This window comes from Trachurus japonicus, chromosome 7 (assembly GCF_045865225.1).
Source record: "Trachurus japonicus isolate A0001 chromosome 7, Traja_1.0".
Taxonomy (NCBI): Eukaryota; Metazoa; Chordata; class Actinopteri; order Carangiformes; family Carangidae; genus Trachurus; species Trachurus japonicus.
In genome coordinates, this window is record NC_140913.1 from 15,814,309 (window position 1) to 15,834,202 (window position 19,894).

General features: G+C 41.1%; 3 protein-coding genes across 4 annotated transcripts; 1 reads left to right on the forward strand and 2 right to left on the reverse strand.

Annotated features, from left to right (window-relative positions):
- The first annotated feature begins 244 nt into the window (after positions 1–244).
- On the forward strand, positions 245–6,979 carry LOC146984430 (protein-glutamine gamma-glutamyltransferase 2-like). Its single transcript, XM_085781466.1, has 15 exons — positions 245–487; positions 881–1,066; positions 1,201–1,434; positions 1,569–1,687; positions 1,802–1,930; positions 2,322–2,490; positions 2,689–2,821; positions 2,980–3,083; positions 3,784–3,872; positions 4,089–4,242; positions 4,458–4,546; positions 5,044–5,227; positions 5,525–5,685; positions 5,969–6,105; positions 6,482–6,979. The coding sequence occupies exons 1-15, from the start codon at positions 478–480 to the stop codon at positions 6,627–6,629; spliced, it is 2,046 nt and encodes a 681-aa protein (XP_085637592.1). The 5' UTR covers positions 245–477; the 3' UTR covers positions 6,630–6,979.
- A 351-nt stretch (positions 6,980–7,330) lies between these two features.
- Positions 7,331–10,235, reverse strand: LOC146984431 (kelch-like protein 10). The gene is made up of 5 exons (XM_085781467.1): positions 9,992–10,235; positions 9,322–9,808; positions 8,480–9,097; positions 8,042–8,191; positions 7,331–7,727 (listed from the first exon to the last, which is right to left on the reverse strand). The coding sequence occupies exons 1-5, from the start codon at positions 10,120–10,122 to the stop codon at positions 7,383–7,385; spliced, it is 1,731 nt and encodes a 576-aa protein (XP_085637593.1). The 5' UTR covers positions 10,123–10,235; the 3' UTR covers positions 7,331–7,382.
- Positions 10,236–12,255: 2,020 nt separating this feature from the next.
- rprd1b (regulation of nuclear pre-mRNA domain containing 1B) lies at positions 12,256–18,832 on the reverse strand. Of its 2 annotated transcripts, none has more exons than XM_085781470.1 (7): positions 18,097–18,832; positions 17,261–17,390; positions 16,652–16,797; positions 16,350–16,468; positions 15,789–15,915; positions 14,920–15,089; positions 12,256–13,362 (listed from the first exon to the last, which is right to left on the reverse strand). In XM_085781470.1, exons 1-7 carry the CDS (start codon positions 18,245–18,247, stop codon positions 13,207–13,209), a joined length of 999 nt encoding a protein of 332 aa, XP_085637596.1. In that variant the 5' UTR covers positions 18,248–18,832; the 3' UTR covers positions 12,256–13,206. The 2 variants fall into 2 exon arrangements, with proteins under 2 accessions (XP_085637596.1, XP_085637597.1); XM_085781471.1 differs by having other exon boundaries at positions 16,664–16,797; positions 18,097–18,807.
- Positions 18,833–19,894: the final 1,062 nt, after the last annotated feature.

A 19,894-nucleotide genomic window follows, 5' to 3' on the forward strand; every position in this document is an offset into this window, starting at 1 on the left:
TCAAACAATAATATATGGTACAATAACTTATGAAAAAACTTCTTTGTTGGTGGCTTATTTTTTATTTTAGCAGGAAAATGTTGTTGTAAACTGCTAGGTTGCTGTGAAACATATAGGCCTAAATTAACATAACTGAGACATTACTGTTAATTAGCTGACTAAGGACTCATTTCAATAACACACGACTGCATGAATACTGCTCTTCAACAGAAATCCTTCACAATAGCCTCAAGATTCACAGTCTATTTTACTAAGTATGAAGTGGAGTGCTGTGAGTCTCTTTGCCCCTCCTGACTAAAAACAGAATTACTGATGTGGGGACCAGACAGAAGGGGGGCGTCGTGATCAAGTTTCACATGCTACAAATATCCCTCAGAGGCATTTACACCGCAAGGTCATTAACCAATGAGCACAGGAAGTGTGAAGCTCTAGTGTCACTTTCCACAGAAGTCGAGAGACAAGAACTTTGCTGCAGACATGAGTCAAGGTAAGGACGAGAAAATACTATTTGTGTCTTATATTGTAGCACATGTGTCTGCATTATATCAGAAGAGGAAATAATCTACAACTGGAGATGTGGTTTTCTGTTACTTAGAGTATTTTGAATACATATCAGATTGAAAGTCAACTGTGAAATATGATGAGTGCGAATGGTGGCTGACATAAGATCTCTCAGATCAAACACACATAACAACTCTATTTGTACCGAGGAATGTATTGATGATTTCTTGTGATTTATTGTTTGGGGGGGAAAAAGTTTTTTTAGGGAGATAAAAGCCATCAGGTTATTTGAGTCACATATGTTCAATTACATTGTTGCAGGTGAGAACTTTTAAACTGAAGTCAAAAGCGAAAAGTTTGCCTTTCTCTCCACTTACAGCCTTGGGCATCGAGAGGTGTGATCTGAATATTAAGAGCAACAACAGCAGCCATCACACGGAGCTGTATGAAGAGGAGCGTTTGATTGTGAGGAGGGGACAGCCTTTCAACATCATCTTACATCTGACACCCGGCAGCAGACAGTTTAAACTGGGTGAAACAAGTTTCACACTCATTGTTGAGACTGGTACGCATCTTCTCTCATGTTTAGATTCAGGCTGCTTAACGTGCTGCACTTGTAGGAGAGCAGCAGCAGTGTGTGCACATGGATCTGTGCCTGTCTACTATCTGGATTCAGATTTACTGTTTATGTCTCTGCAGGTCCTTTACCCAGGAAAGAGTCAGACACTAAGGTTTCCTTCGGTTTAGGTGACTCCACAGTGGACAATGAATGGAGCGCATCTGTTATTAATGATTCCCCTGAAAACACAGTGTCTTTGTCCATCAGTTCCTCCCCCAATAGCCCCATAGGAGTTTATACTCTGACTCTGGACCAGGAAGGGCAGAAGACTGTTTTAGGACAGTTCACTCTGCTTTTCAATGCTTGGTGCAATGGTGAGTTGTAAATGAATGAGTTATATTTTGTTGTGGTCCAACAGCAGCTTGCACAGTTTGAAGTGATTTTATAACTAAAACATAAACTTGGTCCAACAGTTATGTGGAGCTGTCCCCTCTGCACTGATTTACAGGAGATGCAGTTTACATGCGCAGTGAGACAAAGAGGCAGGAGTATGTTTTAGCACAACACGGGCAGCTCTACAGAGGAACTGTTAAACGCATCAAGGGGACACCGTGGAACTTTGGACAGGTATGCACTACGTTAATACATTTATACAGTTATTAATACTACAATTAACCAAATACAATGTATTATGACATAAACCACCTTTTTATGCTGCTCAATATTATCCATCTTCTGCAGTTTGAGAAAGGCATACTGGATATCTGTCTGAAAATCCTGGATGACAACCCAAAGTTTGTGTCAGATGCTGACAAGGACTGCACTGCCAGGAGAAATCCTGTCTATGTGACCAGGGTGCTGAGTGCTATGGTAGGTGTCAAAGCTTTAGTAAGAGCTGCAGTCAGCCTGTGAGGGATTGTTTTGTTTTTAGCTGCACAAGAAGAGGTTACCACGGTGCATTAGAAAACTATGCTACTTTGTATGGTCCTGCAGGGAAACCTCTGTCCCTCTTTGGAAGTGTTTAATGCTCTCCCCTCGTCCCTGCAGCAACATTTGTGATGCAAAGCGGCTGAAAGAGTGAAAGAAAGAGTGTTTGGTTTTATAGCGAGCAAGTGTGTCCTCATTTATTTCTGCTGCAAGTCGAAATAGCTAATTGAGAAACTAAAGCTATTTCTGCTAGGTGCTGGTACAAATCAATACATCAGGATCATCATGTCCACAGACATGTCCATCCTCATCTCCCCTCTGTCTGTGACCACAGATCAACAGCAATGATGACAGAGGTGTGCTGGTGGGAGAGTGGTACGACTTTGCAGGTGGAGTTCATCCAGGCCTGTGGATCGGCAGCGGGGACATTCTGCATCAGTGGGCTGAAAAGGGCCCTGTTCGCTACGGCCAGTGTTGGGTCTTCGCTGCTGTTGCCTGCACAGGTTGAACAACAGTGCAACTAGCACAAGAGTCTTTTTTTATCCACACCCCTAATTTTAGAAATTTATCTCATGGCTTTGTGTCTATCTGTCTGCATTTGATGTGATGTCATTATTGTTAATCTTTGGTTCCCTGTTTAATCTGAAGCATGTGCTTTAGTAAAGTGGTGTGATGAAGTGTTGCTCCCCTCACTCATGCAGTGTCCAGAAGCCTGGGCATCCCATGTCGAGTGGTTACTAACTTTGGATCAGCTCATGATAGTGATGCCAACCTGGTGATAGAAAACCTGTATGATGAAGATGGTGAAAGACTTGATAACAGTGATTCAATCTGGTGAGTCTGTGGTGGGGTTGAATGTGAGCATCTCCTCCAATATTCCATCTCTAAATCCTCTTTCTCCGTTGTTGTCTTCCACAGAATTAAGCTTTGATTTTATTATTATTTATTATCATAATTTTACAGATAATCCTTTCTTTTACATGTTTTCCCAGGAACTTCCATGTTTGGGTGGACAGCTGGATGACTCGTCCAGATCTGGGGTCTGAGTATGACGGGTGGCAGACCAGCGACCCAACCCCGCAGGAGAGAAGCGATGGTGATAAAAGATAACTCTGACTGTAACTATATGAAACCTGCTACACAAATGCATCAAAATGCGTTGCTTCCTTTTTCGCCATGGTGGTTGGTTTCAAATTCAGTAGTCACAGGTTGAGTGCGTGGTCTATGGCTAACTTGTCACAGCAGTTTTATTTGTACTAAGCACATAATGTCTCTGGAAGACTCTGTTACATATCACACATGATTAAAGTCTGCTGACTGGCCTCCATGTAGGACTTTAGAAGTGTAGAAGTGTTAATACTAGCGATTATATAACCTTTTGCCATTAGGCCTCAGTGTGAAACTGCTTCAATTGGAGGGATATTAGTATTCTGTGTAAAGTATAGATAAATAAATCAGATCTTGAGATCAAATCTCATGGATGAATTTAAACTGAAACCTGCCCATTTTTATCACAGTCAAGTTACTGAGGGTGACTAGGGAACCACACCAACCAATCAGATACTAAGGAATTATGATTATTTGAATGACAGTCCATGTCTTTACTGGGGCCACATTTTGGCTATGATACTAACAGTAAAACAATAATTCACACACTTGTGTTCTGCCACAAAACAAATCAGCAAAAATATTAAGCATTTGTACCTTTTTTTGTTGTTGTTTTATGTTCCCTTTTTTCTTCTTTCTTTTTTTGACTTGGTGTGAATGCTGCATGTCTGAAACCTTTTCCATTTCAGAGGTTTTCTGTTGTGGACCAGCCTCACTTAAGTCCATCAAGGAAGGCGAACTGACTAAGAAGTATGATGCTCCCTTCATATTTGCAGAGGTGAGTTTTATTGTAACATTTTAAAGTAAAAATGAACCTAGTTTGGAATAATCAAGGTTAGATTTAGATATCTGCATTTTAGCCAAGCCCTGCTAACCCACCAGACAGAGAGTGAAATATTTAGAAATAGCCTACTATATACAGTACATAGGTGTATAAGGATATCTCTGTATGTAGTGCTAGTTTATATTGTGTTCATGTCATGTATGGGGACAGGTCAATGCAGATGTTGTGGACCTGGTGCGCCTGACAAATGGAACATTTGTGAAGTTCAGTGGGTCAACCAAGTCTGTTGGACGCTTCATCAGCACCAAATCAGTGGGCTCAGATGACAGACACGACATCACACACCAGTACAAGTATCCAGAAGGTACTGCAGAAGTACTCAAAACATACACATCACACACTGCTCCTGCAAACATTTTCAGATGACCTCAGCCCTCAGGTAACACAAACTTACCAAATAAAACTGCATAAGACCAACATCACGCAAAATGAAATGATCGCAGTGTTTAACAGCCTCTGTGTTGGGCACTGTTTTGTCTTATTTAGGAACTTGATAAAGATGTACTTTATGGTTTTCAGGCTCAAAGGAGGAAAGACGGGTGTTTGAGAAGGCCCAGCATCACAACAAGCTACAGCAGCAAGGAGAAGAGCCAGGGCTCCATCTCAAGGTTTGTGTTTGTGTGTGTCTTTTACACAGATAATCTGGGGTGGGAGATATTTGTTACAGACTATACAAGGCTACAAAGAGCTCACATTATCTGGAGTGAAACAGTAGGTTCAGCGGTTTGAAAAAGAAAAGAAATAGAGACATAAAATACATTGTAGTATAAGTAATACATTAGTATTTCTTGTTAATAAAGTCAGTACCACAAACGAGAGGAACAATCACGGCTGAAAATAATAACCATAGTTGACAGACATAACTGATACACAGCATAATATGAACAATTGTGATTGTATTAGTTATTTATTGTAGTAGTGTAGTGCAGTAGCGCTCCCAATCTTGTTGTATTTTGATGACAATAAAGGCTGTCGAGTCAATTCACTTCAGTACAGAATAGTGATAGCTAAAATCACAGAATAGTCTGATTATGAACAACTTTTTTTTTTTTTTTTTTTACAAGATATTCACCTTAAATTAATCATCTTGTAAATCTCATTTAAGGTCAAGCTTTCTGACAACATGATAGTGGGCTCAGACTTCGAGGTGTACGCTGTCCTCACTAACAACTACATGGAAACAAGAACCTGCACCTTGTTGTTCCTCGCCAAAGCCATCGGCTACAATGGGAAACTGGGAGATAGCTGTGGGTTTGTTTCAGACAAACTGGAGGTGGCCTCTGGAGAAGGTTTGATGTGATGAAAATACTGTGTATCACATTTTCTGATCAGTAAATTAGTGAAATGGCTGTGTTGTTAGCAAGTGCAAAGTCTTTAAGATACCTCAATGAAACAAGGCCATCTATGCCTGAAAAAGACATTTGAAGTAATCCAAAGCCATCCAGATACCCCACAAATGTTTCTTAGGATAAATACCTTGGTCATGATATTTACTGTCAAAAAATACTGTTATAATGAAAATGCACTGAGATTGTTGTAACCCATTATTTAATGTGTATACAATATGCTTTTTGTCTTTGTTTCAGAAAAGCGTGTGCCTCTCAGACTGAAGTATGACAGTTATGGATCAGTGATCACCTCAGACAGGTTGATCCGGCTGACAGCCATCACCATCGACAAGAAGACCATCGACTACCATAAGGCTGAAAAGACCATTGTGCTAGATGAGCCAGACATTGAGATAAAGGTGGATGGATGGATGGATGGATGGATGGATGGATGGATGGATGGATGGATGGATGGATGGATGGATGGATGGATGGACGGATGGATGGAAAAACAGTTTTTTTATTAGCAATAATACAGCTCTCTAGTCTAATCCTTTAGGGAAAAAAGTATGAATTCATTAATAGATCTGGAGCACTTGGCTACCATACAGCCATTATATATATACGTATATACACGTTTATTATGATATAATTCATACCTCTTACATGATGAGACCCATTAACCTGAACTCATCTCTGCAGCTGTTAGGAGAGGCCACAGTGAACCAAGCTGTGACAGCAGAGATGACCTTGTTGAACCCTTTACCAGAGCCGCTGCGGGACTGCAGCTTCACCATTGAGGGGGTCGGCCTCACCGGCGGCAAACCCATTACAGCTAAGTATGTTGAAGAGCTGAATTATGTGCAGAATGCACATGCATGTTTCTATGCTTGGCATCTCTTTCGACTTCATGGCTTTTGCTTATGTCACCTAATTTTCATCAGGGTTTGATGTACAAATTTGTAGCTAACTGTGATTGACTGTGTATGAAGTCAAAGCCTAAAAAAAAGTCAATTGCACTTTAATTTGCACCAAACATTTTCTTTCTTCCATCTTGACAGGAAATGATGCTGTCCTGTAATTTAAGATGATGCTATGAAATCCCATTATGCCATGTAATGTGCAAGAGATTAGATCAGAATTCAGCATAAAACAGGAGCCTCGTTTGCGATTAGTTTGAATCATTATGCTCACAGGTGCATGTGATTGTTACAGGGTTGGAGATGTGGGCCCCCAACAAGAAGCCAAAGCCAGTGTAGAGTTCCTTCCCACCAGTGCTGGCTCCACCGTGCTGCTGGTGAACTTCGATAGCGTCAATCTGAGGAACATCAAGACCTTCATCAAAGTTGTTGTGAAGGACTGAACCAATCTGCACCACAAACACCTTTTTTATTTTGTTGTTTAATTGGACATAAGTGTCTAAAGACTTATCACAGGGCTGCCTCTGCCATAGAGGCCTTTGGCTCTGTTTTTTAATCCGCTTCTGTTTATCCATGAAAAAAGTTTAATCTGAGTATTATTTCTGGAAATCACTATCATCTTTATTATAGGCCATAATAAAAATCAATATAATGTGTTTGTTTTACTTGAATGTTTAATACGGTTTTATTGATCCTGATTACATCTCAACTGTTTTTAGGAAGCAGGTTGTCATTATTTGACTTATCCCCATTATTAACATGCTATGAAATAAATGCCATTTAAGTAGAACTACTTGTGTGTTATAATCTTTTTAAGGGTATATTTTGTCTTTGTTAGACCAAAAAAATGAGATGAGAACTCAAACATGAAATATAACAATGTGGTGTCCAACTTCAACCCATACACACGACAAGTTAACAACGTTCTTGCTTTGCATTTATTTAGTGCAGCATTAGTATAGTTCTCTGTTTGATAGGATTTCATGGATCAGTGGGATTGATATTGCCTGGAACCAATTAGTTTTTTCCTGCATATTACACACATCACTTAATCTGCAGCTGCATACTGACCAGCTAACAGTCAACAAAATGGGCACAGGTCATGGGGGTATCAAACAGAAAGCTACCAAATTATCACACTGTAGTATGACTCACAGGGATATTTATTTACAGAGCAAGTCATAAACAGATCTTCATCAATCCACCTCATTCTCTACATCTGGGAATTGCAGGGAGTAACGAGTGGCAGTATACTCTGCCAAGTTGTTGAGTCTGGACAACACGCAGCAGCTCAGGGCGCTGCGGGAGATCTCCATGTCCAGGATCTCAGACCATTCACCGGTTTCAACATTATAGCTCTCAACATAAGGGGTGGTGCTCAAACCGTTGAAACCCCCAACAGCAAAAAGACAGTCATCGATTACTGCGATGCCAAAGTTACTCCGGTAGTTGTGCATCTGTGGGATATGGCACCAGGTGTCAGTGTTGGGGTTGTAGGCCTCAGCAGTACGCAGCCGATTGGCTCCATTGAAACCACCGACCTAAACAAGTTAGAGTAAAACATGAAGTTGGGAGTGCTTTGATTGTATTTTGCATCTCATTTATACTTTAAGAAGAGGCATAGGTTACATAACAATGAGTAAAACTGCTGATAACTGACATGTTCTGCAATAGGTAAAATATTATTGAAACATCTGTTTTCAGTCAACTTGAGGACAATGAAAAAGATGCACAACCTCTGGCTTGATTTCTATTGAAAGATTATTATCTGGCTTAGGTCTATACGAAAACTCTACTAATAACATATTTTTTCTGTGTGTGTTTCTGAGAGTTAGGTGATAGGTCAAGTGCTTACTGCAAATATGTGGTCTTTGTAAGCCACGACCCCAACTCCACTGCGCCTGGTTCTCATGGGGGCGATCAGTGTCCACTGGTTGCTCTGGGGGTCGTAACATTCAGCCGTTGACAGGCAGTCGTTCCCATTAAAGCCACCACAGATATAGACCTGGGGAGAATTAGTGGAGGTAAAATAGTGTTTTGAAAAAAAAATGTATCATCATTTTTTTAGTGTCCCCTGGAAACACTTTCATTGTATTGTTGATTTATCTATGAAGATGTTTTCTGATAATTTTCATTTGTGTATTTGCACATGTTTTCTGAAGCTGCCGTGTGTTGACCTCTTAGGGCCACCGTAGCCTACCAAATGCTCATAGAGTCAAACCATAAAACCTGTGTGCTGTCCCTGTCCTAACATAGATCTATCTTATTTAGTGTTAGGGTTAGGGTTACCTACCTTACCATGGAGAGTTGTGCAACTAGCATCACTCCTCTGCTCATGCATGGATGCAATTAAAGTCCACTGATTGGTGCTGGGTTCATAGCGTTCTGCAGTTTCAAGTCGATTGTATCCATCATAGCCGCCCATAGCATATATGTACCCATCCAGAACAGTTACGCTGACATAGCAGCGTCTATAATACATCGGTGCCACCTCTTCCCAGGTGTGTGTCTCCAGGTAAAACCTGAGCGTGCTGTTGAAATGTTCAACGCCATCAAAGCCACCAACACAGTAAAGTGACCCATTGAGGACTGCAGTGCCATGGTAGGCCCGAGGAAACCCCCCATCATCAATTAACTGGGCCCACACCTTTGCACGGACATCATACGCCTCAACAGCATTGGTGGAGCCACCGCTACTCCAGCCTCCAATGGCCAACAGGATGGCCGGGGGCAGGCGTGGACAGGCCAAATGATGGAGGGAAATAGAGTTGGAGAATCTCCTTGCTCTCATATCAATCATGGCATCCATAGTACGAAGGAGGATTTGGCGACACTCTTCATTTGCCTTCACAATTTCGTTTTTCATCACATTCTCCATCATGTATTCTGGATTCATTAAAGCCAGTCTGACCTGCACAGAGACATAAAGACAGAAATAGGCCAGGGCCCATACTAGCTAATTATACTGGCTAGCATTATCAGCAGACTTGAGCTTATTCAGATTTATCAAACTCCTTAGTTGGGTCATAAAAAAGTTTTAATGCAGAGCTCCTGCAGATAGTGCTACATTTATCTTTCACTTAATTAACTCCTATTTTGGGTTGACCTCTATACTGGCTCAGCCCCCTAATTTACCTTGGGCAGAAGCTGAGAGATGTATTCTCTGCGTTGCTCAGGAGCGTAGTTGATCCAGTGGAGAACGGCCTCAAACACTGTCTCCTCCGTCTTTATATTGAGTTGGTCATTCTCAATGATTTTAGTGATTTCCATTTCAGAAAGCTGCACAAACTCCGCTGAGGTGGTGTCAATGTCCTCAAAGTGATTTAGGATGAAGAGGAAGGTCTTGTGTTTCAGTTCGGGGTTGTAATAGAGGTCTGTGAAACACCAGGTATCAATGCAGTTCTGTGGGGTCAGCTGCTCCTCCAGGAGGTGACTGCAGGCTTCCATGATGCCCTCTACATTGAACCGGTCAGCTGCTATAAAAACCTCTCGGACATTCTCTGGTGTCACAGGAACAACACCGGTGTAGGCAAAGTCAATGATCAGTCTCATCATGTCAGGTGACACACCAGACAAGTCAAAGTCCCAATTGTCTGGGTTTGACCAGTGGGTAAAGAGAGTTCTGTGGGTCAGAGAGGGTGCAGAACAAGGGGATGAAACTTAAGTAAAGAAACAGTAAAACATTTACTGACTGTCTATTTAAAGACTATTTTCAAGGTGCTGTGCCCAAGTCAAATTAAATTGCGAACATAAGGTAGATCAACTGCAGTTCTCAGAAATGAGTAAAATGCAATCATCTACTTACCTGAAGTAGGGGCTACAGTTACACAGGACCAGCTTGTGCACATGAAATTCAGTGTTGTCCACCCGAATCGCCGCATCACAAAGCTGTTGCTCCAGACGGAGCTCATCATACACTGACCTATTCTCACTCATCTTTGCTCTTCAGTGTTGACACCTTTTATGTTTCTTATCCTCTTGTGCAGGTTTCTTCTCAGACTCTCCACAAGTGGGTGTTGTTGTGTAGAGAACTGTGTGAACTCACTCAGGTCCTGATGGAATTTAGAATGGATCATTGTGACATCACTGTCACAGACAGCAACATTCTGATAAAGAACAGCTGCATCTGTGTCTTATGGTGCGTTCCAGGCAGGCTTTTGAACCCGTAAGTCACGACTTCAAGTCACCAGTTACGAGTTTGACTGTACGTTCCAACCTACAGTCTATGGTTCTAACGGGTAACCATAGGAACAGGTCGGAAAAACAAGTTACGTGTTGCCTGGAACGCACCATTATTCCCAGGCTGTAACTCTGGCTGGATGGAGATACACATACACACAAACATACAGGTGTGGCTACATTTTGCACGGATGTTAATGCATAGATACACAATGCTGATTTTAAACAATCATTAAAAAGTACACAGTGTGTAGCAGTTTCATTCACACTTTCCTACCAGCAGATGAACTTAAAGGGATTTATTTTCAATGCAGCAAAGTAAAAACACACAGTGTCTATCTACTGCAGACACAAGCTAGTGTCTCTGTGTGTGGAACCTACCAGTAGCCGGCTGTGGTGCAGGAGTTAGTACTGCTGCCTCATGATAAGGTGGTTTTGGTTCAATTCCTGGGCCTGAGGCCTTTCTGGCTGGTGTTTGCATGTTCTCCCTATTTCTCTATGGGTTCTGTCTGGGTACTCTGGTTTCCTTCCAGAATCCAGAAAACATGTGCAATAGGTGGACTGGAGGCTCTAATTGTCTAGGTGTGAATTTGAGTGCGTTATCTGCCTCTTTGTGTCTACATGTGACTGGTAACCCGTAACCCGGATGTGTTGAATTTGTTGACTTCATGTAAAATACACATGGCACAATAGTTCAAATGGTTCCAGTTTATTGGCTTCCACGGAGTCACTTTCATTACAGAAAAACACTATCCTTAATGTTGCAGTCCTGGTCGTACAGCATGATTCTGCAGAGAGACACATACCACACAGCAAACAGGTAATAAAAGATCTAACTAATATCAACAGTAAAGCAAACCTGGGTCAAAATGTTACTAAAATCCTTTCCGGTATACAGTTGTTGGATTGAACACTTGCTGTTTTTACCTTTAATCAACCAGTGAACTGTATTAGAAATTAAATAATAAGTCAAAATGCAGCTACTTAAACATATGACATTTATCCAACATCGTCGCCGCAGGGGCTGAATTTGTGCTTTGGGCCCCCACATCTGACTTTTAATGATGAAAACCACACATTTGGTTTAACAGACACACTGAAGCTGCTGTGAGTCACATTTTACCTGATGTTTGAATTATACCTTGGATTCAGACGGTCAGAAGACAGAGAGCTGACTAAAAAGGGATTTGTAGCAGCATTTTTTGCACAGGCCTGTTGTATCAGCAGGTTCAGTTAGAGCTACTGTAATCTTAAACTTTAGAAAACACTGTTCTCATTAGCAGCAGAAGCATTTTGTTTGAGCTTCTGGAAGCTCAAACAAAATGCTGTGGTAAACATCTCTCATATTTTATCATAAGATGAACACACAAATAATGGAAAACCAAATGAGCTGAACAAATGAAACCTATCGTCCTGCAGTTTAGAAAGATCCCCACAACCTGCGGTACCAAAAATTAAATCGGGCTTTAACCTGGCTTACTGTCTAAATGAAGGGAACTTGAAATATGAATTAAAAATAAGGCAAATTCTCCTGTCGATACTTTTTGGTTCAATATTTCCTCTGCACACAGTGTTGGTCAAGCAATATCAATTATGGTTCACCATTTTAATCACATGTGAATCATAATGAACATATTTCTTGCAAGTGAAGGTGACAGTTCAGGTTTATTTCTAATATCATCTCTAATACCAAAACAGGCCGTGTGATATACACCAATACCAGACATAAGTCCTGTTCTGACCTTGTTTTTTTGACATGTCTTTCTCTCCATACTTAACAACTTTACACACCTACATGAAATGACCTGTAACATTTTTATTTAGGTTTTTGCACTTTTCAGTGATGCTGTATTTTCTTTGTTTGAGCATTTCATATATTTTTTCATACAAATAAGTTTCTTAGAAAGCAAACCTCAAACTGTTGTTTTGTGAAACTCAAACCTTGCCTAGTGCACAGTCAGACTCCTCACATTTCAAGCGTCTTGTCCAAATCAAAGCATGAAAATAAAAACATTCTTTAAATTTGCTAGTTTTAGTCTGTAAATGAGATACAAATGTTTCCAAAAGGGGACATGGGATCAAAGTTTGTCCGTGGACTTTCAACTGTCAGGATGATACGGTCTCACAAATCCTATTCAGGATGAAGTGTTTACTGAAATGCCTGTGTTGTGTAACAGCTGTGGACCATGAACATTCATCAAAGCAAAACACCTGGAACCAGATCTTGTATTATTGTACATATTCATCAAAACCACCTATCTGACTATGTGTCATTAAAAAGCCACCAACTGAAAGCTAAAAAATAAAACTAATAACTGGTACATCCTCTTCACATTGTAGTCACAACCTCTGAGAACTGTCAGAGCAAACAGCCCACCTTCTCTCACTGAATCCAAAATATACCACACAAAAAGACACTTTGATTGACATTCCTTGACAACCAACATGTATGTCTGTCTCCAAGCTTTGCCCTTTACCCTTTCCCGCCTCTGAAATCAGTGACATTTTCAGCATTTAAAAAAGAAATTAAAACAAACAGGGAACAAACTTGTTCCAAGCTGGTGGAGTGGAATCAGAGAACAGAAAAGATCCAGGCTGACAGAGTCTCTGTTCTCCTCTGCAGAGTGTTTTGATTTCACCAAACCTTCCTTCTAACGTCCCTCTCTGCCTCTCGTCCTGTAGGTTTGGAGTTTGCAGATGGGCTAGCTACTCTGCTGAGAGAGGTTTGACCACATGTGTCCTCTGGCTTAGAGACACATCTGGGAGTATTTTTGTGAATCAAACATGGGGCTGGGTTTGGGTCGGAGGGAGTACCGGACTAGTTCGTCTTGGTAAGACCTCTCAGTCGGTGGAGAAGAGGTCTCCGGCTGAAGGCAGCGGAGCCAGACCTCCCGTCACATTAGGCAGGAGGGAGAGGTCAGGGAGACTCTGGATGTGGGACTTGAGCTCTTTCCTCACTTGGGTCACCCTCGCCAGCTTCTGCTTATATTCCTGCAGGTTAAACATTAAGAAAGACATAGCACACGTACATATGAGCATAATGATTACTTCATGACAACACAATATGCTATAAAATCCTATTTTCAGGGGCAAACTGTACACAAAACATTACAACAAAGCTGAACTAGGAAGCTGAATGGACAGTTTTGTTGATAAATTCTTTTCTCCTTGAATTTAAACTTAGACATTGTGTAGAAGAGATACAAAAGAAGGTCAGAATAACAAGCTGCACAGTGCAGTGAATTACAGCCAACACTACCAGAGATAACAATTAAAGTTTGGGGAAAACTTTAGATTTAATCAGATACAAACAGACTTGTGGCTAGGGCTGTCACAACCATGACATTTTAGTTGAATTATTTGTATTAATGGCATACAAATAATTGCGATTAGAGATTCAATTGTCTTTTTCTGACCATTTTATGCCAATATTACAATAAGCCTAAACATAGTTTAATAATACACATACACCTTATGAAGAAGAAGAGCCATGTATTGGCATTAAAGCAGAAGTAAGTGGTCCGGTCGTTTTCGCTAATGCTGCGTTCCAGGCAGGCTTTTGAAATCGTAAATTACAGCTTCAAGTCACAACTTACGACTTTGTAGCGTTCCAGGCAACCCACTCGTGTTTTTCCGACCTGTTTTACCGGTGAAAGTCACTATAACGGCCACTCGTAACTTCCGACCGGTGAAGTCGTACCAGATCGAACTGGTACCACTTCACGGTCGGAAAAATACGAGTTTCCTTGAACGCACCATAACAGTCCTCGTCCCTACGTTGCCACATTCACGGCGTCCCTTGGCTGCACACACAGCCCTGCATGCCGTTCTCTCTCCTCATTGGATAAAAACTGTAGGATACGAGAAATGTTTTCTCTTCGGCTCAGAGCAGAGCAGAGGGACTGAAACATTGGAACATATAAATAAAAACTGCATTTCTGTTTTTCTTTAGGCTTCCATGATAGATGCTCATTGAAATTCTGAAATTAAGCACCTCAAGAAAAACAGTTTGTGGAAAATGACGAGTAAATAGTCATGGAATTGTGACATTTTTGTTAGTTTCATCCAGCTGTTTTTATACAGATGAATGGAAGCGATTTTCACAATTATTCAAAATAATTGCAGTCAGCTCAAATAATTGCAATCAGGCAATTATGTAATAATTGTGACTGGCCTACTTGTGGCTCATCTACAGTTTGTGATGTCAATTCAAATGTGTGAATTCAAATACAAGTGAAGTATGCACCATCTCTTCTAACAGACAGAGGATAGGTTGCCTTTTTCAAAGCCTGTGCAATGTCACTACATCAAAGATTCAATAAAGTAACTGATGCTGGACTAGACTGACTCCCTATGTTTTTGAATTTATTTATTTTTAGTTAATATAAAATCAAGAGTTCCTAGGTCACAGTCTTAAAAATGAAATTCTCTTTTTGTTACGGTCCAGCTATTGCAATGAGGGAGAAACGTTAACAACAACATATTCAGACAACAACCAACATGTCAGCTCTTTGTGTGTACGTGTGTTTGTGTGGCGTCTTGTCTTGCCTCTAGTTTCTTCTCCCTCTCTGTGAGCGCCTCCTTCTGGCTGCTGATGTATTCAGTCAACATTCGAGCCAGCTGCCTCCGGTCCTCCAGCTCTGCAGCCAGTCGGCCGTTGTACTCCGCTAACAGCAAACAGGCTTCATCCACCGTCTTCGACAGCTTGTCTGCTGCCTCCTTATCTGGAGTGGCACAAAGTGGGTTGTTAAAAATTATTACATTTAAAAAATGTAATCTCCTATGGAGTAAAACTTGAACAATTCGTATTTTCTTGTTTAGGACAATTTAAAACAAATCAAATGGTTTTATATTTACAATGAGAACATGATGTACAGAATACTGCTGACTGTAGGACCTGATAATTGATAATAACGGATTTTACATTAAATACAGTGTGAGGGCTTTTATTATTATTCTTTACTGTCCATCTTCATTCACGTCCTGTTGCCTGTGTGAAACCTTTGCTTTACATTTTTCCCCATAGCCAAATTATATCACTCCTGGAATATTTCTACTAGCGACCCGATTGGTAACAAAACAGGATTAAATCAGGATTACTTTTTCCAAGTCTGTGATTGGCTGATTTTGTGGCACATTACAATGCTAAGCAATGTTGACGGCAGCCAGAGCAGACATGTTGGGAGACAGACTGAGTGAGCTGAATGAGCAGTATTGCGTGACTATGTGGATAATAGTGAACAGAGAAATACTTTTATTGAGCAGATGTTATTGTAATAGATTTTATAGATATTTGTAAGTTATCAATTATCAAATATATTTTCTCTTCAAAGTATTATTTGTGTGTTTGTTTGTGCTCAGAAAGCCTCAGTGCATAAAATGGCACAAAAACAATGCCATACCTATGCAGCCTGGTCACTTACCAGTGATCTTCTCCAACAGGGAAACGTCCTGAACTTCCTGCGGCAGCGAGGCGATCTTCTGACGAACAGCTGCATCACCTGATGCAGCATTCTCCAAGTCCTGCAGGGCCTTGACCAGCTCCTCTGTCTGCATGTGCGTTTAAAGGAATCAGATGGAGAGAGGTAATCAGAGTTTAACAGTGAGGTGTGCTCCACTTTGCTATTATTTTGATGCCGTGTTTCAGACCAAGTTAGATTCTGTTTGTGGTCAGTTTATTACATATTGTGACTGACCAGTGGGTCCTGTCTGAGAGAATCAAAGCACTGCTCAAACATCTACAGCAAAGCACATGGTTGCCATCTAAACAAGGATGGTGTACGAGAAAATGGCATATACACTTGTGTTGTGCTTTGCTTTGCATCAATTTGTATTTTGTGTAAGATGCGGAAATGTCATAACTGAGAGAAGGTGGGGAGTGAGAGAGGAAGAAAGACAAAACAAGCCCAGACCTAAACTGTGAGAGACTTTGTTTTCCTTTTTTGTGTGTTTTTCTCCCTTCCATAAAAAGTTCCCATACTCACCAGCTGAGTTGCAGCGATATCTGCGTTGTGAGGGGAGTTGTGGCTTCTGTAGTCATCATCTTCATCATCCTCATCTTCCTGGAACTTCTGATAGCTGCGTTTCACTGCTTTCTTCTCCTCTGCAGTGTCGAGTTCAGAGACCACAGAGCAGAAAAAGAAACACTTGTTATTCTATTGATGTTGTGATGCTGGACCCAGTTTTACTTTATGTTATATTGAGATCACATCTTGTGGTCCCGTCCTCCCCCAACAACAATCACAGATATCATGTAAGTATACTCATGTAGAGGTGCATTACATACCAGTTGTCTTACTTGCCGGCCTGGGGCTGTTGCTATCTTCTATGGCCAGTTTGAGCTGCTGGATGAAGTCACCTCTGTAGAGGCTCCTCTCCTTCCAGATGTTCAGCAGTCTCTCCATGTGCTTTTTACAGTTGTCATCTGCGTCACTGCAGGAAGAGCAACAGAGTTCAGATGATTAAACCAAAGAGCTCAAAACGTAGAGAAAACATTGTTTAGAAAATTAATTTAAAAAATATAATGGGGTCAAATATATAAAATGAAACCCTGATTATACACTGTTTTTTTTCCTTGTATAAGAAAAAATGAAACCTTGATTATTTCATTTTTCTTGTATTAGGTTTCAGATGTTTTTAATATATGTTGGAGCTGAATAAATGCATCTCTGTGTTGGTTTTGAGAGATGCCTGAGACAAATTTGGTGGTCTAACAACAACCATTCGAAGAGTCCTTTCAAAAAGGAAAAAGGTACAACAAATGCTGTGAGATGTAGAAGTAGATTACTTTAAAGGAATGCACTTACTCAGCTATTGCTCAAAAAGCTTCAGGGCAAAAAGCATTACACCTGTTCACACGTACACAAACCCACACACTGGCCACATTATTGTGTACCTGGCTACATGGGAGCAGGCATCAACGAGGACTGTCTCAAAGTCTTTGGTGAACTCTGGTCCTTTCTTCTTGCTGTTCTGGATGACATCATTGGCCAGATACAGGAAGGTCAGCTTCCTGCCGCTTTTAGCTGGACGACACATGAAAAAAGCATATTCAAAACACTGTTTTGTTCTGATGAAAAAAAATAATTCTTAGACAGTAAGTCAGTCTGTGATGGCCAATACTATTACATTTCTATTAAACTGTACAGCAACACAATGTCTAATATGATTAGTTATCTGCACCTTCAGTAAAACATGCAGACACGTTAACATGACCGATTTCTGTGTGTTTATGGATTCCAGTTAGTAGTTTATGAAGCTATCTTCCTTTACTAGTTTCCATAATAATGAAAAAAAAAAAATCAGCCTTTTTTAAATTGTGTCATAAACAAATATCTCCACCATTATGGCTGCAAAAACATATATGACCCTGGTCAAATAATCTAGATTATAAAATATCAGGAAAAGCTTCTCAAATGTTAGCATTTTGTTGCTTCTCACAATTTCACATTCTTCTTACATTTTGGGCATTTAGTATTATTTTACTTAACAATCAGACAAAATTAGGCTTGAATACAAAAGTGCCCATGGTCAAGACCTTTATCACACTAAGTGCCTACAAGCAGCACTTCCATACTATGAAACTTGAAAAAAGTTACCTTTGTATATTAAAACTACAGGTTAACCACCAGAGAACAGAGGAATTGCGTAAAACTGGGTGTATATTAGTGTGATAGTTTTCATTTCATATTATTCTGTTAATCATGCACTCAGAGCTGGCAGCTCTCTCACCTTTCTTCAGCTCTCTGTGCCACACTCTGACGATCAGGCCGGAGTGCTTGCGGTGGTGGATGATCCACAGAGACAGAGTCTGGACGCTCTGCTGCGAGCTGCTCAGCTCCGACAGCTTCTTCTCCAGGGCCGACTCCGAGAAGGACGACATACCGCTGTGTGTTTGTGTATGTGTGTATGAGTGTTTTTTCCCTCCTGCGACCCAACAGACCCTCCTACCTGCCCTACAGCGACTGAGCTCCGAGCTCGTTTGGAGAAACTCGCACTGTCATCAAAACTGAAGTTGGTCGCTAAACTTCCAGACCTGCAGCGCCAAAGCGTCTCTCGGCTCCCCGCCCTCTCCTGCCTGATGTTAGCCCGCTCACCTGGCTGAATGTCGGACCAAATGCGCCGAACAGACCCGCAGGAGGCGCGGTGGTGGACCTGCAGCTGTCCCTCCACTGCCCGCACTGTTTGTTTACAGGCGATGCTAACGTTAGCCTGCTGAGCTAGGCAGCCGCCTGCAGACCAGAGCGGAGCTTCCGCCTCCACCCGAGGTCAAATACCCCGAGCAGGTGTAACTGCCCCGGCCTGTGTGTGTGTTCGGAGCCCACAGGAGAGACACAAGTGTTAAAAAGTCACGGCCAAACTCACTGTTCGCCTCGGCTCGTGTGGCCAATCGGGAAGGTTCCTCCGAAAAAATGGCAGCTTTGCACTTTCACCTCGGCATGTAGGCTGCGTCGCACAGTAGTGACGCAGCTGAGCCGCACACCAACCGCTTTTTCAAGCGCTTATGACCAAGAGATGGAAAAAGGTAAATTTAAAAAGCCCCACATTCAGGGCCGGCCCAAGCCTCCATGGGGCCCTAAGCTAAATCTTTATTTTGGTGCCCTCTATTACTGCCAATAATACTAGGCTATTTCATTTTTTACTCTGTCATCACGAATCATTCCTGGCAGGTTTTTGGTTTTTACCCATCTCTGGTTTTTATTCTGAAATGGCACCAAATTCAGCTAAAAGTGCAGCCTGGGGTTGATTTACATTTAATCTTCTTGATCTAACGGATATAGTAGCCTACTGGGATACTGAATGTCACCTAGGTCGACTAAAAGTAACAAAATAAACCAGCAGACAATGCATTAACTGTAAACACATCATCTGCTTTTTAACATTTTTGGTTTTAAATATAGGCTACTGCAACAGAAAAGTGCAACAACAATTTGAAATGCAACAATAATTGAAGTTTTTTGTAATTACGCAGTGTTTCTCTAAGGATCTACAAAAGTTATGCACTACAATTTTAAAAAGTTAGGCTGCTTGCCTTTTGGGGGGGCCCCAATAGTCACAGGGCCCCAAGCAGACTCGCTTAGGCCGATGCCTTGGGCCGGCGCTGCCCACATTGCTTTTTGTAAACTGGGTTTTACATCCAAACTACCTGTTAAACGTTTTGTACAAATCACTAGCAGACATCTTTATTCCTAATAAAATACAAAATTTTGAAACATTTTTGATTGATCAAAACATTTCACCACATTCGTTGGCACTTGTATAGTAGCCTAAGGCAAGGCAAGGCAATTTTATTTGTATAGCCCATTTACAAACATTTTGTCTCAAAGGGCTATAAACTGTAAAGGAAAACAACACAAATGAGAAATTGGTTCTGAAATCACTTATGAAATATATTAGGTTAATATAGGACCAATAGCTTATGGAATGAAAATGTCAACGTGTATCCTGTTATTCTTTCACACTCTCTGGCTCTAGAAAACTTCAAATAACTAGGCCTATGTGTGAAAACAGTGATTATGAATTGGAAATG